Source organism: Zootoca vivipara, chromosome 8 (assembly GCF_965207765.1).
Source record: "Zootoca vivipara chromosome 8, rZooViv2.hap1.1, whole genome shotgun sequence".
Taxonomy (NCBI): domain Eukaryota; kingdom Metazoa; phylum Chordata; class Lepidosauria; order Squamata; family Lacertidae; genus Zootoca; species Zootoca vivipara.
The window spans coordinates 47,650,352-47,677,062 of record NC_142591.1 but is presented as its reverse complement, the minus strand read 5'-3'; the positions used below and the strand labels follow the sequence as shown (position 1 = coordinate 47,677,062).

General features: G+C 42.7%; 1 protein-coding gene across 15 annotated transcripts in view; it reads right to left on the bottom strand.

Moving 5' to 3' along the window:
* DTNA (dystrobrevin alpha) overlaps nucleotides 1-26,394 on the bottom strand; it is a 204,888-nt gene extending 178,494 nt beyond the window's left edge. For 13 of the 15 annotated variants that reach the window (XR_015951476.1, XR_015951478.1, XR_015951477.1 and 10 more), the window contains exons 1-2: nucleotides 26,043-26,247; nucleotides 25,851-25,938 (exon numbers count right to left, since the gene is read on the bottom strand). Coding sequence is in view for 8 of the 15 variants with exons in the window: in XM_088675454.1 (XP_088531580.1) it covers nucleotides 25,851-25,938; nucleotides 26,043-26,232 (278 nt within the window). In the remaining 7 variants the exon portion in view is untranslated. Of the gene's footprint in view, nucleotides 1-25,850; nucleotides 25,939-26,042 lie in introns of all 15 variants that reach the window. The other 2 variants (XM_088675471.1, XM_088675464.1) reach the window with 2 other exon arrangements.
* Nucleotides 26,395-26,711: the final 317 nt, after the last annotated feature.

The window sequence follows — 26,711 nt, the reverse complement described above, 5'->3', positions numbered from 1 at the left end:
ACATGACTTACAGAATTTTCTTGTGTGTCTTAAATCAGTCCCAAAATGACAGGTATAATCGCTTTTGTTGGGGGGGGGACCTTTGTTTTTTAAGTCCTATGTGGCTGATCCAAGACACTGAGGCACTGTAATGTAAACTATTATTTATGGCTGCTGCTTTTACTAAAGCCTTGCCCCATTGCCCCAGGGTTTTGTGACTGAACACCACATACCTTGGAGTGATGAAATTAAAAGGCAGCTGGGACAGATTTATTCAAGGTGTGGTTTCCCACAGATAGAAATGGCCAAATTGCTCATACTTCCAGTCAGGTTATTTAAAAACAACAACATAAAAGAGGCGGCATTTTTTTAAAAAAAGAGGTTTGGATTCTGAGGCAGGTTCCACAACCAAAGCTGTTAAAACATCTACAGCTGCTGTTATAGAGAAATTGCTTCCCCGGCCCCAAAGAAATGGATCTGATCAATCCATATGTGACGGCTTTGTTTCCTTATGGAACACTCAAATATAATAAAATAAAAATGCATGTGGTTCTCAGATGAATATGTGCTGAATTTCTCACCTAGAGAAGAAATGTACTTCCCCTTCTTTAGTAGTGATTATGGAAGGGTTGCTTACCTGACCTCCCAACCCTGCCATCCCTGTGGCATACTGGGAGGACAAGGTGATGACAAGGCTGGAACATTTGAAATGCACTGACTGCAGTGCTACACCAGCTCTGCTGGTGTTTGTACCACTCCAGCCTCATCATTGACCTTGCCCCTCCCAGTATGCCACAGCAATGGTAATGATGGGAGGTTAGCTAAGTGGTCTTGCTCCACCTCACCAACCACTACTGCCCCTTGTGGTGCTCATTATCTAGGAAGAGAGCATTTTGCTGCTTGAGACAGAGAAGGAAATGTGGTCCATTCCACCCAAACAAAGGGGCACCCCAGCCATTACATCTCCGTTTGCTACACTTTTGCGTTACCCAAAACCAGCTGTCTGAGGAAGTCACCTCACTCTGCCTAATGGTAGGACCAGCCCCAGAAGAGAGTCATGTTTACCCAACACCTTGATAATGCAACAAGAAAAGTGAAGGAAAGACTTAGCCAACAACCACTATCCCAACCTCTAACTGCCTTCACATTAAATTTTACATTTTGTCTAACCAGAATTCAAGGTTAAGGTGAGTTCAATCATCAGGATAAATGATAAATTTTAGAAAAGCACATGCCTTTTTCAAAGGAAGAGAGATCTTGTTAATTAAGCATTGAGCTGAAGGTGTGACTTATGGAAGACAAGATGCACCCAACTCTGCTACATAGTTTTGTTGAATTTCTTTATGCAGAGGCACAAAATTTATCCTCATCTCATTTATCCTCCTTACCAGAATGTAAATTCTCTGAGATTAGCTCTTTTCTATGCCTTTCCCCTGAACCATGTCCTTATCTTTGAAAAACAAATACAGTTTGTTCAACAAATTGATTACTCTCCATTTTACAGGGTATCAATTAGGAGTTCTTCATTAGAAAATATCACCAGTATCAGCAAATTAAAAATCACTGCAAAAATTTTATTAGACACAAAACTAATTTTTGCATGGGCAGTGAAAAACAACAAAAAAGGATCACACACACACACACACACAACAGATAAATGACATCAAGGCTGCATTTACTTTTTTACATTTAAGACAGAATGCAGTGCAGGATCAAAGTCAGTTCTATTTGGAGCAAATCAGACAAATCCATCACTGAGACAGAATGTTTGTGTGATTTCATCTGGTGTGACATGCAGACCTACGCTACCACCTGTTTCAACTCCAATGTGTAAGATAGCCAATGGCAGTGACAAGTAGCAAAAATGTCAGATGTACAGCCCTAGATTTAAAGACATATGTAGCCTGCATTGTTTAGTGAAACCACAAAATGCTAAATCAAATGCAGAATGCCCTTTCAATAAAACAAAGTGCAGTGTTGTCAGTCACAGAGAGAACACTATATTAGCATTTCCTCTTACTATAACTTCATATATTGTAGTTTTAAAGAGATTCTAGTGAAATGTATGATACGGATAACATGTAATAAAATGTCACATTTTTAAAAATCCTCCAGGCACTTTCCTGAAAAATACTTTTAAATGTACTGAAGCAACAGTTTGTGCAAAAACTACGTTCAACAAGCAATATTTTTCCATTCCGGAATGACACAACAAACACCTAGCTATGGTCTGCTTTTAAAACTCAGAGGAGGTTTTAAAACAGATGAGTGGTACACACACTGGATAAGTAAGAGAAACAATAAATAAACCCGAGATTCACAGAATTGCAGTAAAGTGTCACTGGAATTGTGGTTTAATGTGTCTTCTAACTATGGCACCCCCTGAAGAACATTCTTAAAAACAAAAAGCACAACCCGAAGGCTGCATGTGGCAGCTAGCACAACACATTTTTAGCTTCTCCTTACCTCCATCCCACTTCCATTGTCCACTTCCCTGCTATTCTGCTCTTTGTCCTATATAGTTCCCCCTCTGTTCTGTATACACTGCCCTGCTCTTCTCACATTTATTGTTAGGTTAAAGTTAGAGGTTAAGTGATTAAGTGTGTATTCCTAAACCCAGCTGCTGCTCAGTGGGGCTGAACAGGGCTGTGCTGCATCCACAGCCCTGCTGAGCATGCCAGTCCAGCCAGAGGTGAGGCAGGTTGATCTTTGGTCCAAATCAGGCCTGATGCCATCATGCATGGCAATGCAGTTTCTCAGGATCCAATAAACCTCAGGCTGCTCAGTCATTCCCCCTCCCCACCCAGAATTATCCAATTTGGGGGCGCTTTTCAGTGGCCACTGCCTGCAAGTCTGGCAGCCAGAAGGGAGAGTTGCACCCTGGTTTGGTGGTGAAGTGCCTAATTAGGTGATTGAGCTAAACTCCAATGGAAGAAAAGACTACTGACAGGATTAGCAGTGCTAGACAGGACCTTTAGAAACTCAGTGAAGCCACCAAAGAATTAATTGCAGACCTCTACAAGTAATGTTACCAAATTATCTCATTAGTGTCTGGCATCTGGGATCAGCCTTTCTGGAGGACTCTCCTCTTGACTTAGAAATCGCTTCTTAATTCAAGGTCATGCAATGACATCATCCAGAGCAAAAGCAGCCCCACCTGTTCAGAAAAACCGTAGCTAATATAGTTACAAAGCTGCGCTGCTAAGATAAAGAAGCTTTGCAGGGCCATAACTATAGTTTTCCTGCAGCCAACAGGGCAAGAGCACCGCGAGAAACAGATGCATTTAGCTGAGATGAATCCCGATGCAAACACGTTTAATTCCTCACAACTCTCATGAGCGAACATGATTCAGTTCTCTTGGAGCCAAAACACATACCTACGTGGTACTTGTAGTTCGCCCAACTACTGTACAACTACATTGGGGTGGGTGATCCAGTGCTGGTCCTTTCATGAGGTGATATGAATCAATTGCCTCAGACAACAGGAGACAGAGTCGGAATGTGGGTTTGCCAGAGCCCAGGGCAAGGAAAATATTTTGCCCCCTAAGACAAGTATTGCACTACCTAACCGGCGCCTCCATGTGGCACTGCAGCTTCTTCCAGACAGAGCTATGGAGCAATGGTGGGACATACCTCCTGGGGCTGGGGTGCTGCCACTGCCACAAGTCTTGCCATCTGCCCACCTCCCCTGCTGGCAGGGGATGCTGTGCAGCCAAGGGATGCAAGAGTCCACCCTCTCCCAGCTGCTGCTTGGTGTGCTGCTCAGGTGAGGCGAGCAGGCAGGACAGGAAGCATGGGGCGAAAACTGCAGTAGTTCACCCCTAGAAATCATAGAATCATAGAGTTGGAATAGACCACTAGGGCCATCCAGTCCAAACCCCTGCCAAGCAGGAAACACCATCAAAGCATTCCTGACAGATGGCTGTCAAGCCTCCGCTTAAAGACCTCCAAAGAAGGAGACTCCCACCACACTCCTTGGCAGCAAATTCCACTGTTGAACAGCTCTTCCTGTCAGGTTTGCACCCGGGCCAATCACCCCAGTAGTTCCTCATGTTACGCCTCTGATAAAGAGTGTTGAATTAGCACAATTGTTTTACTGCTGACTCAGCCAGTGCTACTCTCGCCACCCCACTGCCTGGCAAGATTTCTGACTAGGGCTCTTCAGAGCATCTGCCCCATCCCTGCTCAGAGTGAGGCATTCCAGTCACTGCAGTAAGCCAGGGGCAGAGCAGATACTCTCTGGGGCCAGATTGCCCACAATATATTGATCTGATGCCCCTTCCTCAAAACAAAGGAGGCCCCCAGTGCTGCCATTGTACTAACAGCAGCAAAAAAAGTATTATATGAGCAGGAGGGGAGGGTTGGGGAGAGAAGAGGAAGAGGAGAGTGAGGAAAGGAGTGGAGCCAACTGCCTTGGAACTGCCCCAGGTGAACCTGTTTCCATCAATCCCAGCCAGCACCAGGGATAGTGTGAGGTGTAACTTGGAGTCCAGCAACATCTGGAGAGCTATAGGATTCCCAACCCTACTGTGACAGATAAATTTGGCATGTTGACTCCTCTATTGTGCTATCAGTAGTATACAGATCTTTCCAGGAAAGTTATTTAAGGCTGTCTACATTAAGAATTATTAATAATGATTTCTAAGTAAGAATCCTTTTTTGGCACGTTTTCCCAGAACTCTTTTACACCAACACTGCCAAAATTGTTATTTGTATCTTATCTGCTGCTGTAAATAGACATTTCAATGTGGTTTCTTCAAGGGCCCAATACCAGGGCATAAACAGTATATACAAAGGAGGTATAGATTTATCTCCCTCCTACTCATTTTTGTTGCCTTTCTATTTCAAACAAAGAGGTACTGAAAACTCTGCACAGCGATTTTCTGTTTTTTCAAGTTGAACAAAAGGCCGCAAAACACAAGAATTAACTTGCTTTGCGGAGAAGGTCTGCGCATTATGACTGGCGTCATAATGAAAGGGACCACACACTTAATTGTACCAGCTACTTGCCCTTGAAATGTCTAAAAGTTTGCAGCAAAATGGTATGACAGTTGCTAAATCACTACTTGATGTTACAAAACAAAAAATATCATTCAGAGCAGAAGAGGGATGAATGACCAAATGGCAAAGATTGTAGTATTGCACTTAGTCTTCTTGAATCCAATTGATGGCATTTTGATTTAAGTAGCCTGACCATGCTGAAGGTTGCAATCCCGTGCACACTTACCTGAGAGTAAGCCCCATGAAACATAGTGGGGTTTACTACTGAGTGAGCATGTGCAAAAATATGCCACAGAACACTAATCCCATGGTTTACTTGGGAGTAAATCCCACTAAATATACTAGGAGGAGTCACATCATTTGTAAATAACAGAAGGAGGCTTACTTATTGTGAATATTGTTTTGTAAGTTATATTAGTCTGAAGAAGGTTGTGGCACATTATCTCCGCAGAATGTTCAGTGGAAAATAGCTCGGAAACATTTTGGCTCCATCAGCTTTGCTTGATTGACAACAGAATAAGGAAGGATCCCCCCAAAGGCTGCCAGCACATCTGTGTTGGATGGCAAGCCAGCCAAGACTAAAAGATTTTCTAAGCCAGGAAGATGGGCAAGACAAGGGAAGTCAGACTAGAAGGAATCCGGTGAGACAGCACGGAGAGAGAGAGCATGCAGAGGCTTCTCCACAATTCTCCCCACCCTTTTCTCATAGCAGTACATGGTTCACTGGTTTGGCATCCTGTCCGTAGGAGCCGATTTCCATTGGTTATGAACTCATCCTTTACTTGCTATAGTAAGGCATGCCTTTTTCACAGGACTGCCCATATCAGCCTGCCCATACTTTAAGATCATCAAGGGCACAACTGGGAGTAGAGGATGGGTGTGGCCACAAGGGAGAGGCCTTTTTAGCAATGGCCCCATAGTGGGGGAGATGCCATGCCCTAAAGGCTTGCTTTTTTCTATTGTGTACTTTTAAATAGGATTTTATCAGGTTACTGAATTTCTAAAGTGGTTTTAGTGATATTTATTGGATCTTAGTGCTTTTACTGGGCTGGATGAGTTTTAGAGGGGGGAGGGTTGTTCAGTCGGTGCTTAATTTTTAGTATTTTGCTTTTATAGCTTTGAAGCTTATTTTTAAAACAAATTTGTTTGTTTGACAGAATTTATATACTGCTTGACTGTAATAAAACCTCTCAATGGTTTATAGCCTTTAAGCGGTTGTATATTGATTGTTGAAAGTAGCTTTTAGAGGGGTATTTATATATATATATATATAAAATGCCACTTATAAATATTTTAAATAAATAAATAATCTAGGCTAGCTGCTATTTCATCCATGTCTTGCCCTGAAAATATTTGATATGGTTTTAAAATTCTGCGCACTATCATTAATAACCAGAACAAAAAAAATTCATCAAGGCAGGGAAACATCAAAGGTGCCCACCTCTTCAAAAGCTCTATCGTTCTTGAAACCTATCCTTGTCAAAAGGTCTACTTGTCCTCATGGATGCATAGCTACCGGTAGGTGAGTTTAGTCTAGAGATCCATCAGTTAAGAAGGACAGAATAAAAGCCTGCTGGATCAGGCCAGTGACCCATCTAGTCCAGCATCCTGTTCTCACAGTGGCCAAAACCAAATGCCCATGGGAAACCCACAAGCAGGATTCGAGCACAGGAACCCTCTCTCCTCCTGTGGTTTCCAATAACGTAATCGTAGAGTTGTAGAATTGAAAGAGACCTGAAGATCATCCAGTCCAATTCCTTGCAATTCAATCATTCTAGCCTCAACTATTCCATTCAAATGGGACACGACTCGCCCCCTGGAGATAGCTCATACCTCACACTTTGCATGCAGAAGGCTCCAGATTCACTCCACAGCATCTCTAGTCAAAAGGATCAAAGAGCAGGGGATAAAAAAAGAACTCTCTGCCTGCAACCCCTGACAGCCACTGCTCGTCAGAGTAGACAAGGCTGGGCGAAACAGGGATAAACAATCCTACACTCTTAAAAACAACTAGTGGCAGAGGTTAATTCCGTTTCAGTTGGGAAGCACAGTTTCGGTTTCAGTTTTGGGTTAGGGTATATTACCAGCTGAACCCAATTCTCACCTGCAACTTGATTCTATATAGAAGATGGCTAAATGGAAAAGCTAACTGTCCAAACAAAGGCAGCTTGTCTTGCTTGTGGGCTTACCATAGGCATTTGGCTGGCTGTGATGGGGAACAGGATGCTGGATTAATTGGCCTTTGGTCTGATCCGGCAGGGCTCTTCTTATGTTGGTTGCCGTAACAGCACATGGCAGGAATTCAGAAATACTATTCACTCAAATGCTGGAACTGGACTCAAGCTATATCCTTAGAGAGCTCTCTATATAATGTGATGTTCACATTTTACTGGGCTGCATTGCAATATCTTCTTCTTGGTTTTTTTAAAAAATATATACCTGCTTTTTCTTAAATCAGGTACAGCTACTGTTGAGCTCAGCACATTAATCCTTCTGCTCCAGAAATATTTCCCTAAGGCTAAAATACCAATACTACTATATGGGATTCCCAGTGCCACTTTTAACACTCTTCAGAGACACAATTATCTCATGATTTATAGATGGCGCTTTCAAAAGCACTCAGTGTTGCCCTCATTCTGCTGTTATGGACATTGGTAGGGAAAATGCAAAGGGAATTTTACTCAGGCCATTTTGGGATGTTCATCCAGCCGATAAAAAATGGGAAATTCATGGAGTACAAGCCGATGCGTTCAGAAGTAAATCCAACTGAGTTCAGTAGAACTTACTCCCAGGATTTCAGCCTGACTTTCTAGAAGAAGTCCTGCTTGCTTAAAATAGGGAGCTGCCAGTAGGTACCGTACCACCAGGATTTGAATGGAACCTTTTGATGGGATCATATTTTATCAATTTTTACCAACTTTACCAGCTACTCATCTGCTTCCAGGCCCAATTCAAGGTGCTGTTATTGATCTTTGATGTCCTAAATCAGGAATAAGAAATCTGTGGTTCTCTAGACTGAGGTTATTAGACTCCAACTCCCATCAGCTCAAGCAAGACTGACCAGTGTTCAGAAATGATGGGAGTTTTAGTCCAAGACAGGCTTCTCACCCTTCTCCTAAATGGCCTGGGACCATAAACCCTCAAGAATAGCCTTGTTCCCTCTGAGCCTGCAAGAGAATTACACTCCACATTGGCATGCCCTTGTAATTGGAATCAAACATTTCACATAGATTCCAGACTAACTCTTACTGGATTTGGAATGGATTCTACTTGTATTTGCGAACTGAAATTTTGTGGAAGAATTCAGCAGTATGAGGAGAAATTAAAAGGGTGATAACATTTAACTTTGTTAAGTGTTTTGAAGGTGAACAAGCATGAAGCAAAAGGACAAGATAGTGGTAAAACTGAAAGCCAGTTATATAGGTTGTGCAGAAAATGCTCCAAAGCCAACAGTTCATAGTTTGGCAGAGTTGCACATGAATAAAGTGAACAGAAAAACCTTATACTCTTAGAACAGTCTTCCTGGAGAAGTTCATCATTTTGAATCTTTAAAATTAAACTGGCATGCAAAAAACAGAACCCACACATCCAGAGTGAACAGTGCGACACAGAACAATCAAATGCAGTCAGAGCCATGTAGCAGATGTATCAGTAAGTCTTTTCCTCCTGGAGATCTTTAAGCAGAGGCTTGACAGGCATATGTCAAGAATGCTTTGGTGGTGTTTCCTGCTTAGCAGGGGGTTGGACTGGATGGCCCTTGTTGTCTCTTCCAACTCTATGATTCTATGATTCTTGGATACCCAAGATTCATGTGTTGCTATTTGTAGTTGAAGTTGTAATCTTGGTGCTTGGGTGATCATCCAGACAAACAGAAAACCACACACATAGTACTGTCTGGTAATGGATGGAAGAACCTAAATTTCCATCATCCATAAGTCATTTATACACACAAGATTACAGTGTCATTTATACACACAAGATTCAACTTTATAAAGATCTCATGGAAGAAGTCCCTGTGCAAGAAAAGGCATGGGGTGGGTGGGAATGTAAGCTCCGAGTGCTGATAAAAGAGTAGCAAGTAAGGTATGTTGTGCACATCAAAAATTAGACTTTGAAGGAACTAGGGAAATATGTTTTGGGGTTCTGTTCAAGGAGGAGGTGACAGCTACTGAGACACCATGTGCAGATTATTAAAAGCGAGTGAACAGAAAGAGAAGAGATTCGGTTTCAGACATCTCCCCCAGATTAGCTTTACCAGAATGCACTTCTTTTGAAGTGTTTGCCCTCATTTCAGAATTTCATAGCTCATCTGTCCAGCAGTTTCTCCCATGTTATAATTCTGTTATCAGGCAACCCTTTCAACACAGAAAAGCTGGTCTCATTACAGGGCTGGCCTTAGGACGCAAATTCAGGAAAACTCAGGAAACCCGGAGATTTGAAGCCCAAACTTGAGGATGCCTGGAGGCAGCCCCTGGTGATGCCACAGGGGTGGGACAACATTAGGCACGACACATTAAGCCTTAACTGTAGTTGCTGAGAGCTTATCATTCATGTTAAAAAAATGCAAAGTCATAACAAGCAAGCAAATATGCAACTGTTTGGAAATTAAGATTTAAAAAAACTAAGCTAAAGTGGGTGTTCCCGGGTGTTAAGTGAGAGGATTATTCCTTCTCCCCTGCTTAGGAAGTCTCAGTAGGGAAGGCACTCTCGCCCACCTGGAGAGTCACGCCCTCCCCCTGCCCTGGTTGGGGGCAGGCAAATGTGCCCTTGGGGGTCTGGCAACCCTGTTTCCAGTGGCAATAGTGCTTCCAAGATGTTGCTGGCCATGCATATAGAATGCAGGCTTCCCAGCAAGCTTCCATGCAATACATATGACCAGCCATATCTGAAGCACTACTGTTCGTGGAAGAGGGGAGAACAGAAAACATGTACTTCCTTGACTAAGGTATCATCCAATTGATTTTCTGCAGCTACCACTACTTCATCCTGAATCATCTTCAGTCCTACTCCCCTACCTGACCTAAAGGAAAAAATTGTTTATACTGTATGTGCAGCTGAAAATACTTTATCCATCTCAAAATGATATTTTAATAGATACTCTTTTATCAATAATGTGCCTGTTTTTTATTCACGGCCAACCAATTAACTTCAAAGTGCTATGTGAAGCCAGTACCCACATAATGAGGCTAAATATATTTGCATTTCTCTAGCTTCTATAGTATGCTATTAATTGGATTCTGGCAGCAGGGCCTGATTATGAAGCCTACTCATGGAGTTGCAAGAACTTTTAGCAGCACTAGATTAGCATTCTTTTAAGTGCTTTTCAGAGTGAAGCCCAGTAACAATTTCTCAAAAGACGCTGGTTTACACCATTTAGGGGCAAATTACATACAGTACAATATTTAACGTGGGGTGTTTTTTTGTTTGTTCCCTAGCACTCAGATCCTTAAAATGCAAAGTGCATCTGTCGGAGGGGCTAATAATTAACAGACTCAAAGCAGGAACTGAAGGAATTTAACTCAGGGGCAGCGCTATGATGAAGGTGAGGAAACTGTCCTAGGTGGTGGACACAGACAGCAGTGAATTAACCCCTCCAGACTGCCCCTCACTTGCCTCACCACCCATCTACTGCCCCTGCTGGTGATACCTGGAGCCTTGGAAGCTTATTTGAGGCTCTCCCTCTTACACCCTGTCTTATTTTGAGGAAGAGCCAAGGGCATGCTCTTCCTGAAAGTGAAGCATTCCAGGTATGGTGGCTGATAGAGTGTCTGTACTATTTCTAGCTACCAACAGCTCAGTTAGTAGAGCATGGGTTCAAGCCCTACGTGGGGCAAAAGAGTCCTGCATTGCAGGGGGTTGAACTAGATGGCCATCATGGTCCCCTTCCAACTCTACAATTCTATAATTCTAATAATAATAATCAGGAACAGAGAGAAAGGAGGAGGAGTGGTGGCAGTGCAACCAGGGTGAGAGGAGAGGTCACAGGAGAGAGAAAGAGGATGAGGAGGGGGTGGTGCGATCTCTTGTGCCTGCACTGTTTCCTCCACTGCCATATCACATGTAGTTTGGTTTTGAGAAATTGATGTGGCTTCATTTAATCTACTTTAACCATGTTTGTGTGTGTTCATTTTTCTCTGCTCTGCTGGTAACAGTGGCTTCTTTCCATGACTGGAAAACATTGTGTTTAAAAACAACAACAACCAGGAGCTACAAAGTGACTCATCAAATTGCGGCTATTAATTTTCAGCTAATGAACGGCTTTCCCAGTTCAAAAAGTCCCATTCAGAAATAAAGCAAAAGCTAAGTGATGCTAATTGCAAGGCTTACTGTGGTTCAGTAGCAGAAGAAAAGAACTCGGTAAAAGTTCCTCTGCGGAAGATATGGGGGAAAGCATTGGGTGGTTTCCAACTATGTTTACACTTGGAGTAGACCTAGTGGAATCAATGCACTCTATGACAAAGTAGATAGAATGAACAGCACTTCAGATTTATTTGATAGCCTCTTTTAGGTATTACATCCTATAGATAATCCAGAACAAGCCAGCCAACACAGAGGTCATGCATATGGATGACTTAGACCAATTAACTGATTGCCACCAAATTGTGGCATTCCGCTGGCATCTGCATATGTAATATTCTCCAGTTCTAACAGCTCATGTCTGTTCAGCAGACAGCATGACATCTTTCAAAACAAAGCATCTGTGTAATCCTACAGGAATGCTCCCTCCTTAAACAAACTGATCTTCTGCATCCTTTCCAGAGAATACTCCCGAGGTGAAAATATAGCTTATGGTGTGCTGGAGCCTCCTGTCTCCAAGAATTCATGAACATTCCAGTGCCAATTTCATGGTTAAACAGGGTTTATAGCTAAAGCCTGTGCTGGCAGGAGCAATGATAATGAATCAAAAGTACTCTAATGTCTTCTGGTCCCCATCCCTACCCATTGTTAATTTTGCTGTGCTGACTGCTTGGTCCATGAAGGCTCAACAGTTGCCAGCCATACATGACAATGGGCAAGGGAGACATGATTTGTGTCCTGCTGACACCCAAGATACTACTGGGATCAAAAATGATCTTGATGCACATTCAACCCCATTCAAAAATTAGTATGCATACTCACGCCGAGTCAGGAAGAAGGGAGAGCCATTAGCATACATAAGTGTATGCTGACATGGGGACTTCAGAGTGAAGTGCAGCAAACTGTTTAATTAAGTCTGAAATCCCAGGCATCCTTACTTGTGAGCAAGTCCCACTCCATCCAGCAGCACTTGCTTGTGAATAAGCATGCCTAGGATCAGGCTACAAAAGATTTGCACAGCTGAGGAGATTCTACTGCAGTCAGTTATCAATAATTTTAATAAAATATCTAAGTTAAGATCTTCGAATTGTAGAACTAGACACATACAACTGTAGGCTACACAACTGGTTAACTGCACAAAAAGAGAAGGAGTTGTAGCAGACTGTCTTCTCATTCTTGGCATGCTCAGGACGTAGCTTGGGATATGACATATATGGTTAGGCTGCTGCAGAGCTAAGATTCCCTTGTTGCATCGAGTGATTTTGTCCTTGATTGTGAGAAATTTATACTTTGCGTTAGCCTTGAATGTATCTCTGCAAATTGCTGCTGAGAACAACAGGGCACAGTATGTTTCAAAGAGAGAGATTCACAGTGCTTTTAGCATCTGGCCTTACGAAGCTCAGCAATGTTTCGTTAATTATTTGAAGAACAGTTCACTGGTTTAAAAAGTCGGCATCCTTTTGTTGTGATTGTCATTTAAACCTATCAAGAGGCTGAATCCCACAACAAATCACGAGAGCCCTCTGAAGTCAAGCAGCAGCTCCCATCCATCCTGAAAGAAAATAACAAGGCCTCCAAATAGAGCAAGGCAAGATCATCCCACCCGCTCTCATCTTAAATCAAATTTGTTTAAATGCAAATGCAAACAGCAATCATAACACGATGTTCACAGCACAGCAGAAATTAGAACACTCTTTACAACTGTTTCAAACATGTAGCAGTATGCCGAAACAGATAAAGAGTGATATTTGCAATAATATTTTTGTATTTAGAACTAATTGATGCAAATTCTGTGCGCAACAGCCTCAGCGGTTCCTGGCTACATCTTCACAAAACCAATTCCTTCTTGAAAAAGGAGTGGCACTAAAATCCTTAAAAGAGACAGTAATTAGACGGTTACTGATGAAGTCTAAGCTGTATCCAGAAGTAAACAGCTGTAGGTCAGATGGATGCTAACATCTTCCTCGTCTGTGCATTTGAGTAGATGGTCACTAGTCAACACCAGGCTATCTCGGCTGTCACTGATTTTAAAAATCCATTTCAACTGGGCTTCAGACCAGTACTTGGAAAGAAAACTGCCTTTGTCACATTTGCTGAGAGTGGGATGGGGGAGTTCAATGTGTTAATCTTCTTTGACCTCTTAGTGATATTCTACACCACTGACTACAATGTATTTCTGGATAGGCTGTCTGGTTGGGGCTTGGTAGTCTCTGATTTTATGTTCATGCTGTTGCATTGCATATTTTATGGTTTTAATTTCTTCTGCTTACCACCCAAATGGTAATGGACAATTTAAAAAATATTATAAGAATAACTATATAATAGCAAGCGTTTTATTTGGGAAGTCAAGAGGTGGAAACTGCACAGAAGCCCATTGAAATGAAGACTTTCCTTCATGGTTCAACAAACACCTACTCAGGCCCGGCTCTAGGGGTAGTCTCGGTGGCGCGGGGCGCCAGGGCGCCGGGCCGCAGTGCGGAAGCCGTGCTGCGCCCGCCCAGCAGGGCGAGGGCGCCGGAGCGATCTCCGCGCAATGGCGCCCAACCGGCTTGAGACGGCCCTGCACCTACTGGATCTCAGGGTGGCATTGCTGGTCTTCATAGCCATCTAAATTAAAGGCTGGTAATCATACTGACGCCTGTATGGGATGCGGGTGGCGCTGTGGTCTAAACCACAGAGCCTAGGGCTTGCCGATCGGAAGGTTGGCAGTTTGAATCCTAGCGACGGGGTGAGCTCCCATTGCTCAGTCCAACTTCTGCCAACCTAGCAGTTGGCAGCACATCAAAGCACAAGTAGATAAATAGGTACTGCTCTGGCAGGAAGGTAAATGGCGTTTCCGTGCGCTGCTCTGGTTTTACCAGAAGCGGCTTAGTCATGCTGGCCACATGACACGGAAAAACTGTCTGCGGGCAAACGTCAGCTCCCTCAACCAGTAAAGTGAGACAAGCGCCGTAACCCCAGAGTCATTTGCAACTGAACTTAACTGTTAGGGGTCCTTTACCTTTACCTTTTATGTGATCATCATCTGAACACTAAGCCAAACATGTTGTTCTTCCTGTTATTCTGTCTCTCACAGCTACAATAAACCTACCATTAAAATTATGGACTGGTCATTTCTTCGTCAGAGGGCAAATTGGCAAATTTAGCATGGGATCAAATACTTTCCCCCCTCACTGTAAATATGAAATTACCAACGCTTGCTGCTCCAAACTGCCTCTTCCAAACTGGCTTAAATAAAAAGGTATTTCGAGCTTCAAATATACTGTATGCCTTGGACGCAGGTGGCACTGTGGTCTAAACCACTGAGCCTCTTGGGCTTGCTGATCGGGAGGTCAGCAATTTGAATCCCTGTGATGGGGTGAGCTCCTGTTGCTCTGTCTCAGCTCCTGCCAAACCAGCAGTTCAAAAGCACACCAGTACAAGTAGATAAACAGGTACCGCAGCGGGGCGGGGGAGGTAAATGGCGTTTCTGTGCGCTCTGGTTTCTGTCATAGTGTTCTGTTGTGCCAGAAATGATTTAGTTATGCTGGCCACATGACTCGGAAAGCTGTGGACAAACGCTGGCTCCCTCAGCCTGGAAGCGAGATAAGCAACGCAACCCCATAATCACCTTTGGCTGGACTTAACCATCCAGGGGTCCTTTACCTTTTACCTTTTTATGCCTTGGAACCTTGGTACTTTGCTGATGGCTGACAAACAGACATTCCAGCTGCAGGACGTATGGGGGGAAAGAATATAGAAGCAACCTTTACAGCTTTATGGAGAAATGGCATCCCATTTTTGTACAACTTTCTGCAATCGTTCATTCTGCAGTTAATTGAAAATCTGATCACATGGCATGAGTAATGGGATTCAAGGTTTTTGATCAGCCTCAAAAATTTAACGATGGTAAGACACAGAACATATATTTAAATGAATGGCATTTTTTCAAATTGATGTCTCGCTGTTGCATCAAGAGTTAATGGGATGCAAAGCTTCCTTATACTTTTTACTACACCAGATGTGCATAACAAAACCCAAGAAGAATAGCATCCATTTCATGGCAGTGCATATTCATAATTCAAAACCTAGCTTGGATCTTCTTTTTTAAAAGGTCAATCTCTCAGTTCAGAGCACAGCCCTTCTTTACTTTAAATGAAAGCTCTCTAGAATTATTAATATGCAGACGTACATGCCTAATATGACATGCATATGTGGCCTGTTGGCTGTCTCCATTTATGTCCTTCTGTTTGGATGGCAATCTGCCCAGGAACAAGTTGGTTGAGCCTTTTTACTGAAGCGTAACTGCCAAAACATGATGGACTTTGACAGGCAGCCAATATCCATCTCACCATCTTGTTCTGCATCACATGATCTTACACTGACACACACACAAGGAATATATCAAAGGGAAAAGAAAGACAGAGAAATGTACATCAGTCTATGATAAGACATACTTCTTTTCAGGGTCCACAATGGAAAATATTTACCTGACAAAGCAAGCATTAGAAACAAGTACTGTAAAACAAAACCTTATGACTAACTGAGGATGCTAGCTGGGGAATGGTAGTGTCATATTTGGGTGAAAAGGGTGCTCAGCAGTTGCAATATGTGGGGAATGAGCCTACCTCCCAGATTTAGCCCATGAGGTGGGGAGATCTGCACTGCTGGGCCAAAAATGTTCCCCGCCCCTGGTGTCAGATGAGACACAGTGATCTTTTCCACAGGATAGGTCTCAAATGATGCCTGTCACTTCTGCCTTGTTACAGCTTGATAGGACTAAAAGTTTTTTACTTTGGTATTCCACCAGTTACATTAACATAATTCTCTTGAGCATCAGAATAGGGAAGAAAAAACCCCGCATAACTCTAAGGGAAGATATATATGCTGTTGGTGAGTTTCTGGCTTTTTAGATAATTCTGTTGCTCCAACAATGATAATTTATTCATCTGTCCCCTTAATATTTTTCATTACAGTGAACAATTCAAATTTTAAAATTCCTAAATTTCTTCATGTTAGGATATAGTCTAGTCAACATGCTGATGAGAGACAGGTATGCAGAGCTTGATTTGAACCATGCTTCAGAACCAGAACATATGAAGTGGAAATAAATACGAGTGTCTCTAACCACATGCAAAGCGTATTTTCCCCACAGGTCTTTCACGTTAGAAGATGTGAGTGATAATCTGGCAGTCTTCAGCCATGGCAACTTTTAACTTGACAGTTAAGGCAAGTGCAGCTGCCTCTCCATGACTTGGAGGTATTGCTGTGTGGGCCCAAAGTGGTGTTACATGTATCTCCTTGGTGTCGATTCCGCACCAGTGTTAATAAGAGAGGCATCCTTTGTGATTCCTCTTATTGTTGCCTGGTATCTCTTGTCATACCTTCCCTGGTTAGCAGACTCACTTAAAGAACTCAGTGTCTTGAGAGAAAAGAAACTGATAATTTACTGAGCAAACTATATGAGGAGAAATATACAAAAATGTTTTTTTCTTTCTTAGTTCAGGCTTTGTAGCGAGATCAGGTAGAATTACAGCCATACATACAGCGAAAACTCCTTCATACCAACACTGTCAATCTGAGCTCAGAGTTACCTCAACAAGGCTCATGCTGATCTGACAGATTGCTAGGCATCCCGCCCCTTGGTTAGCTGACTGTCAATAGAATGATCCCTGCTGTTGCTCTTCCAGCACCCCTGACCTCTGGTTTAACAGTGCATATGAAAACACCCACTGTAATCCATCCACAGCTCTGTGGGAATGCTGCTTACACTCAGATGAATATGGACTTATATGCCCTAGAGTTGTACGGTAAGGATCAGATTTGCCTGTAGAGGTTTTAAATCCCTGAGTAATGTTTTCTTACTAAAACGTTAAATGCTAAAATGTTTTCTTCCATAGGTTAAGTCTCATCGTGTCAGCAGCACCCCATTATGCAACTCCTCAGTTAAAAATCATTTCCTAGAAACTGCTGTCACATCACATTTTAATTGCTGTTACTATTTTACATAAAACTAAGCCAAAATTTGTTGGCATCAAGAGATTCAATCTATTTGTTCACTTCAGATTTGTTTTCAAACCTTGTAAGAGAAGAACTCGAGGCCCAAGGCAATACCAAGCAAAAAATAAAAATAAAAATCCCCAAATCTTGCTACGGATTTCCCTCCAGCTCCCAACTTCATCATCCTGCATGCTCTGAGATTATCTTTCAGTTCCACACTGGTACTTAGATAGTTTTAGGCGATACTCTAGGAGTGGGCTTCACTGGACTGACAGTAAAATTATACACTCACCTACTAATAAGGAGTGGCAGCTATGTAAAAATAATAAACATTTGGTCAATGTTTATTATTATTTTGGGGTGGGGGGGTAAAGGTCTTATGTCAACTCTTGGGTTATGTTTAAATAGTTATCTGAAGAAAAGAAGACAAACAAGTGGATTATTCCTTGCTCAGATTCCTCCAGAAGTCAACCAATGCTCAAACTGTGACACGGGACTTATTCATCCAGAGAGGCAGAAAGGAAGTTCAATATCAGACTTGGTGCTAGCTAGAGGGCTTGAGGGAGAGACCTGCCAGCAGAAAAATGTAGTTCAGTCTCCACAACTATGGCTGCCATTTGGATGTTGATGTTCACAGATGGCAGTGTGATAATATCCCTTACTTCTGAATGACTGAGGAATGATCTAAGGGCCAGCCCCACCATTGGGCAGAGGGAGTCAAACGCCTCAAGTGGAAGATACTGGAGTGCAGCACTCCCTTCTATTGGAAGACCGAGCCACACAGCCTGTTCTGCACCTCCTAAGACAACCTGTTGTCCTCAGGACAGGAACATGGAAGCAGAGGGTTAGAACAAATCAGTCACACAGTCCAACTGAATGTTCTGAAGAAGTATTTTCCACTAAGGCTGCTACCACGTGTCCTGCTTCCGCTGCTATGCCAGAGATGAGGAACCGGTGGTCCTTCACAGGTAGTTGGACTCCAACTCCCATCACTCTCACCCAGTGTGGCCAATGGTTGGAGATCATGGGAGCTGTAGTCCATCAATATCCGGAGGGCCACAGGTGCTCCATCCTTGCACTGGACCTTTAACTACCCGACACACACAAATGTAGTTGGGACACATTTTCCCTTCAATTATCTCCATGCCAGGAAAATGTTCATGGGCATCATTCCTTTGCCTTGGGTTGCTCATTAAGACAAAGGAACAGGGGCAATAAAAGCTGTGGCAGCCCTGTTATCCACATAGCAGCCTCTGCTTGCGGTAACTACTCCATACAACAAGTTAGAGAGAACGTGATGCACAAGGTGAAGGCAGACATGCCTACTATCAGCCCCATGGTTTACACCATAATGAATTTTCTAAAGGCAAAGCTCAACTTTTGGCAAAAATATATAGAGGACCTGTACCCTGTGTGACCCTTTGTGAGTTGTGTGACCTGTACCCTGCCCTGGCTCTAATTCTGCAAGAAAAAACGTACCTTATTTATGAGTGTTTGTCCAACAGTACGAACTGCTGGAGTGAAGTGTTGGGTGTTCATCCACAAAGGTGACTTTAGAAACACAGGAAACTGTTTTAGAATGAATAAGGCCAGGCATCCCCAAACTGCGGCCCTCCAGATGTTTTGGCCTACAACTCCCATGATCCCTAGCTAACAGGACCAGTGGTCGGGGAAGATGGGAATTGTAGTCCAAAACATCTGTAGGGCCGAAGTTTGGGGATGCCTGAATAAGGCCATTGACCCATCTAGCTCATTGTTGCCTGCACTGGCAGGCAGCTGTTCTCCAAGATTTCAGACAGGCACTCAGCCCTTTCTGGAGATCCTGCAGATTGAACCTGGGACCTTCTGCATTCAAAATATGTGCATCACCACTGAGCTATAGCCCTTCCCACTAAAGAGCTATAGTGTGCTCTCCACTGCCACCACCAATGCAGGATAGGAGCTTATCTACATTCTAAAGTTCATTGTCAATGCCAATCACTTTCTGCAGAGTACATGCCTGGATAGCTCAATTGGTCAGAGCAGGCATCCCCAAACTGCGGCCCTCCAGATGTTTTGGCCTACAACTCCTGTGATCCCTAGCTAACAGGACCAGTGGTCAGGGAAGATGGGAATTGTAGTCCAAAACATCTGGAGGGCCAAGGTTTGGGGATGCCTGGGTTAGAGCATGGTGCTGATAATGCCAAGGTTACAGGTTCGATGGGACAATTGCAGGAGGTTGGACTAGTTGATCCTAAGGGTCCCTTCCAACTCTATGATTCTATGCTACACAGCATTATGGTCTATTCTGCCTCTGTGTGGGAAATACTGCTTCAACCTATTGAGTCTGGGTTGTTTCGCCAACACACAGCTTTGATGTTTCACAGCAAGAAGGAATGGAAGATATGTAAAGGGTTGGGATTAGGATTGGCAGGAGTAATGCTCTGAACAGGGGCTCCTCAACCATGGTGGTCTTTTCCTCCCTTGCTTACCTGTGTAGGGTGCCTTGTGCTTGCAGCACCAATTGCTGGAGTTCAGTAGCTGAGGTTTCTGATGGGTGTTTATATTTGGAGCTTAGATATATGGTAAGATTAGCAATATACCCTTCACCCACTAGTCTTCTCAGTGGCTATCTGTTGTTTGTGCTTATTGCCCCATTTCATTAGTTTCCATCACCAAAATTCTCACTGATTAATAATGGTGTGGATTCTCTGGGATTGTGACAGGTGTAATTGATCCACTTAGATACAAAGATCCTGAATCAAAACTCAAACACACACCAGTAATATGCTGAGAAGACTCCAGTCATGGAACTGGTGACTCAGGGCCATGATTCTCTGCTAACGGATAAAGCCATGGCCCTCATGCTGCACCCTGCACAGTTAGTCCTGAGCCTGCTGTAATGAGTGGTTAAGTCTCATGTCACAAGTAATTGCTATGCAAAATCCCACAAATGCATATACTTTGCAGTTATGCTGAGTGGGTGGGAACCTACATAATTAATAAAAAGTGCAGGCATTCCAAACATAGTTATTAGGATTTACCATGCTATGCTTGGCAGTGGAGTTAAAACAGCCGGTTGTTAATAAAGAGTGTGCAAGCTTTGCTTACACCACAAAATTACGAGCGCAGAGTTTAATCAAGCTGAAACAAGAAGCTGTTCCAGAAAAGTCAGCTCCAAAGTTGTAAGTTTGCTCATTCACAAGAAGAAACAAAGCAGAAGATAAACGGCACAGCTTTCAAATATGAGGCATTTTAAAGGTGCAGATATGGCGGGCTTATTGGTCTTTGTGAAGACCTCTACCTTTATGAGAAGCCGCCTCTAATTTCCTTTCTCGCTCCACAGAAGAGCAAACACCACAAACTTACACCAATCTTTAAATACAGATTTGCACACATGAGATGTAATGAATGTACTTCTATAAATACAAAGAGGGAAGACAATAAATTGTGTCTTTGCAAACATAGGTATCACACACACAAAAATTGCAGGACTGAATACAGCTTCCTGTTGACTGAGTGACAAGCCCATACAGTGGTGCCTCGCTAGACAAATTTAATTCGTTCCACGGGTCTTTTCTTATAACAAAAAATTCGTCTAGCGAATCCCATAGGAATGCATTGAATTTTGTATAAAAAAAAATGCCCATAGGAACGCATTAATTGAATTTCAATGCATTCCTATGGGAAACCGTGATTCGCTAGATGAATTTTTCGTAAAACGAATTCGTCTAGCGAGGCAACCTCCGCTCAAAAAATCCTTTCGTTAAGCGGAAATTTCGTTAAGCAGGGCATTCGTTAAGCGAGGCTATCTCTCGGGAATGTGTCACTTCAGATTAAGCCAGGGTCCCAGAAAGAAAGGCCACTGGTCCAGCAACATGTGAAATGTTATTGAAATCGGTAATAATAAAAACTGTGTTCATTATTTTGAATGTTGGAACCATTTAATAGAATATTCTCAGAACTGTCATTAACTGTTTTGCTTCTACTTTTTCGTTTCAGTCTGTTTTTTTGTGTGTGTTATTAACTTTGGGTTGTAGCTGTAGCTGTTATGTGATTTTGTTGATTTTAGTATTGTGAATACACCTGAAGAAAGTCAGGGTAAAAATTAATACTACTAACAACAGACACCTTATGAAGGTCAGTAAGGCTACAATCCTATACATACTTACCTAGAAGCAGGCCTTTTTTCCAGCCGGAACTCGCCGGAACTCAGTTCTGGCACGTCTCAGGTGGGCACCATTGCCATTTTAAGAGAACAAGGGAGGCATTCGTGGTGTGTTTCGGCACCTCTTTTTCTAGAAAAATAGCACTGCTTAGAACAGGGTCCCCAAACTAAGGCCCGGGGGCCGGATGCGGCCCAATCACCTTCTAAATCCGGCCTGCAGACGGTCCAGGAATCAGCATGTTTTTACATGAGTAGACTGTGTCCTTTTATTTAAAATGCATCTCTGGGTTATTTGTGGGGCATAGGGATTCGTTCATATTTTTTTTCAAAATATAGTCTGCCCCCCCCCACAAGGTCTGAGGGACAGTGGACCGGCCCCCTGCTGAAAAAGTTTGCTGACCCCTGGAGAAGTAAGGTGCATAGAACTCTGTGGAACTTACTTCTGCGTAGACATGCCTAGAATCATGCTGTTTATATATATATATATATATATATATATATATATATATATATATATATATACACTTTGCTGAAGCCCTGTTAAATGTGCTTGAAGTACACTAGCATAAGTGATGAATAAATCATCCTAATTTTAATTACTGAAGTAGGGGGAAAACATATTTCTTATAAATTATTTAAGCGCTCTATTAAGCCTCTGTTTCAATACAGAATTCAGTACAATTGTAAATGTCCACAATATTGGAAATGTGCTTTGACTGTTGCTTCGCTTTTAACTGATTTATTCAACTGTTTTATTCATGGATTTATTTTGTAGTTTCCACACCCAAAGTAATATCTACAAAATACCTACTCATGAAAGTAACATCTGATGGACAAACAGGACAACGTAAGGTTGCCACCATTTTGGTTCTCTGCCTTTAATAGATGCCTATCACAACACAACTCAACAGGTGCAACTTTTCCCATCATTGGACATCTCAAGCTCTGGGCACTTTGAGACAGGTGCATTAAATCAACAGACCTAATAAATCACAAGCCATACAGGGATGCTGGCGACCCTCCTACTGATCTCTGCTATGACAAATGGGCGATGAGACTCTGGCCATCACACTGAGAAGTTAGCAAAAAAAAACCACTGGCTTCTGTAATGGTTCCAAATCTGTACGCTAAAATAACCATATTCTGTAAGCATCTCTATATCTCCAACGTATCACTAGTACTCCCATTTAACTATAAAGCTTTCCTCAAAAAAATCCTGCAAACTAATTTAATGAAGGTGCCAAAAAATCTCTGTCAAATCCCCACCCAAATCTTGTCCTAACAATAGATTTTCAAGATTTAAGGAGAAGGATGAATAATGACATTTAAAACTAGAGTATAGATATATCCTTTGAGATACTTCCTGTTCAAGTTCTTGGGCTTTTACGATACTTGGTGAAAAACCCAACATTTGGAAGGATCTTTAGACAGTAAGTCACAACTAAGACCAGACGCAGTTTATAAAATAAGTCAGATTTAACAAGGTGCCTATGTACCATGTGTTCATTTGTAAACAGTTGCAAGAAATAGGTACTTCAAAAAGGTAAATAGTACGCAAGTACAACAAAGGTAACAAGATGTAATAAAATGTATAGTTCCTGTACCTGTAAAACAATCTTGGAGATTCAGGAATTAAAGCTTGCCATGCCATGTTAACTGTTCTTGCTGCAACTACCTTTTGAATACAAACTGTCCTGAATTGCACCTAGTCATCCTACTCACAAACAAGACTTTAGTCAACATTACACTTGTTTGACTAGATGTAACACAATTGCTATTTTCCATTCATTTCCCCCCCTTACATTCTTCTATACATAAGCAGCGATGGATTCATTTACAACTTATTAATAAATATGAGCCACAAAACAGAACAATAAATTGTATTTAAATGTAATGAACTCACAAGGTTTTTAGAGCATTTACTACGAATACTGACTACATGTTGGGAGTTTGCAGTGGGCTTCCACCGTCATAAGAGATATTGATAGGTGGAATTGTTGTTAGATTGTACATAATTGTGCATATTTTTAAACTGTAATGCACATAACCACCAAATAAATTTGAAAGAGGCTAAACAATGTTATGTTGCTGAGTCAAAAGGTTGGCTTTCTGAGCTCTAATATAAATACTGTATACTTAAGTCAATATGGCACAATTCGTTGTGGGAATGTCATAAATACCTGTGGCAAAAAGAGTTTGAACCAATCAATGGACGTCTGAAGCAAAAACTTTGCAAAACAGTGATTTTTAGTTGAAGTCACCTTTGATCATTGAGTACTGTATAACTAATTTGTGCAGCATAAACTTTTGTAGGTATATAACGAAGTATGATCTTGTCTTTGAAAGCTCTTAAAACAAAAAATAAACTTACTGTGCATTCCTATACATGTTTATTCAGAAGTAAAATGATAATTAAGTCCCACTGAGTTTAACGGAGTTTAGTTCCTGTTACATGTGCTAAGACTGTAATCCAAAACACACTTGCCAGGGACTCAATGGAATTTACATCTGAGTGGACATGTTTAGGATTACACAGAGAGCCTCTGAAACACCCGAAACTCTATTTTCTGCAACAAGCTAAAATATGTACTGTTCCAAAATTATTTGCATATTTCTATCCCTGTTACACTAAAAAGCAGCATACTATGTTTCACAAGTGTAATTGATACCTCTGCTGGGTTTGTCTATTACTGTAAATAATGTGATATGTCCAGAATTTGGTTTAAATTTACAATACCTAATGTCAGATTGCTGAAAAATGAAAGGGTTAAAAGCTCAGGGCTGCAGTTCTAAACATACTTACTAGGCAATAAGCTTTACTAAGTACTGTGGGACTTACTTCTGAGTAAACATAGATAGGCTTGTACTGCATATGCCTTTAGAGTTGTGCATACCTGTATATATTTTTTTAAAAGGGATTGTAAAGTTATTTTGAGGGCTGTCAAGTACAATAAAAATGCAATGATAAAGAAAGACTGATGCTTTTTAAAGCTCTGAGCCAGGAAGTTGGATTTCCTATCAATATCACATCAACCTCCAGTATTATTTTCACAAATCTTGCAAAACTTTCTTGGCCACCGAAGGGGTTTGGAATTTATCTGGTGACTTTTATTCCCACAAGGCTCTTTAAGCAGTGCATAAAATGCCATAAACACTAGTTAACTGGTTCTGTTCCTATACATATTTATGAAGTGCATCAGATCATAGTGCCTTTAACCATATTTTTGAAGCATATTAAACTAGTACTGGGGGACAAAGTGTACTGTTTCTGGGGGGAAACCCACCATGCAGTAGCTCAAATATCCATTATAAGAGGCTGAAGTTTGTGAATGCGCAGGCAAGTGAGCAAAAGACATAAATAGAAATAAAGCATTGTCAAAGATAAACCGTTCTTTACACGGGTTATTTTATATAAGGGAAACTGGGACTTCCCATCACATCACCACTATTGAATAATTTGTGTTAAAATCAGGTCACAGAGCTAGTAAATACTGCCACAGGTACGATAGCCAAAAACAATACAATCACAATGTTACAATTCACAGGCTCATGACTGCACACACTGGGTTTATATAAATCTGAGCTGGAGTGCAATATAATTGTATCACACTCATAAAATGGATAACACCGTAGGTATAAAACCTTCGTCGGGAATACCGTCTGAACTGTTCCTATAGGCTCGCAAATAATAAGAAAAGAGCCAGCCTCCAAAAGACTGAAGTGTAGCAAAAGTCAAATAGATGATGTCATCATAGGCCTCTACATATAAACTGCCTGAGTTCCTCACTGCACACACAGACCCCCCTCTCTGCACATCCAACGCGTATCTTGGCAAGCCTTGGAATGAAATGCATGATGCCCACAAGGTCCCCTGATGTTGTCAAAAAGCGTAGCCAGACCTTCTCATCCCAAATTATCAACACTCCAATCTCTCCTTTTTCATTTACCCCTATAGGGTTTGACCCCACTATTTTTCTCTGGCAGAGGACAAACTCTCGCTTAGCTCTCTCATACAACATCAGAAAGAGGAATAAACAACCAGGCATCTAATGCAGCTAGTTCTCAGCTTTTCTCTCTCTCTCTTTCTCTCTCTCTCTCTCTCTCTCTCACACACACACACACACTCCAGGAGATAAAGCTCGGCATCTCCAAATTGGCAACAGGCTGACTCACCCTCCCTTGCCCACTCCCCAAGTTATTCCTCCTAAGCCATTTGAACCGACACTGCAGTGCATTGCCAAGCTTGCTGCTGATTTTTGACGAGAAATATTCATCTCTCCCCCCCCGTTACCCACTCTTTGCGGTGCATAAGAGCCATCCATAATGGAGACTCCAGCATCCTTAGCAAAGCCTTTGACTGGTGAATGGAGTAAAGGGATAAAAAGCGGGGCGAGGAGGAGGGATAAGATAAGGGACCAGATGAGTGAAGGAATGAATGAATTGCTACCTCCAGAAAAGCTCTGTGGGTTGCTCGCTTCTCCTGCTCCTGCTGCTCTTGCTGTTGCTGCTGTCACAGAGGATCAGCTGATATTTACCTGTGAGGTAATGCACACTCTGTAAGGTCACCATGCACCCACTGAAACCCAGCGCAAAGCAGGAGGGGCGCACAGAGACGGAACTGCTTGCTGCTGCCGCTTACCGCTCTGGAGAGAGAAAGATGCACCGCGCACAGGCTGCTGCTGCTGTTGCTGCTGCTGCTGCAGCTCCTGGCACATGCTGCAGGTGTCATAGCTAAAACTGCCCTGCTTCAGAATGTACCCATTTCGCTTCTGCACATGCCCAGAGCCCCTCGTGCGGCCGGAATGAGCATGTGCCAAGCCTGTGCGCATGCCCAGCGAGGAAGTGAAGCCTCCGTGAAGCCGCTGCCCTCACCTAGCCCTTTGCCCTGAGTTTCGCGGGGGGTTCCATTCACTTTGCCCAAAAAGCATCCTAGCGCTGCGGTGGGAGGAGGAGGAGGAACTGGGCGGCAGAAGGGAGCGGGCGGGCGGGGGGAGGGCGGCTGAGCAAAAGGATGACGTATTGCAAAAGCCGAGGAGCACAAGAACAGGGGGGAGGCGGGAGGATTCGCCGACGGGAGGGGAGGGGGAGTGCTGGGCCGCCTGAGAGTTTGAGAGGATGCGTAAGGACGAGGGAGGAAGCCAATGGGACGTCGGGGAGCTCACCCCCACCCCGCCCTCACGGGTAGATTCGTGAGAGGCGTGGGCGGCAAGCACAATTCTGGGGTGTGGGAGATAAGAGCATGGAGGGCTGGTTTGAATGGGCGGCACGGAAGGGAAGAAAGGTTGGATGAGGACAGCCCTGGGGCTGG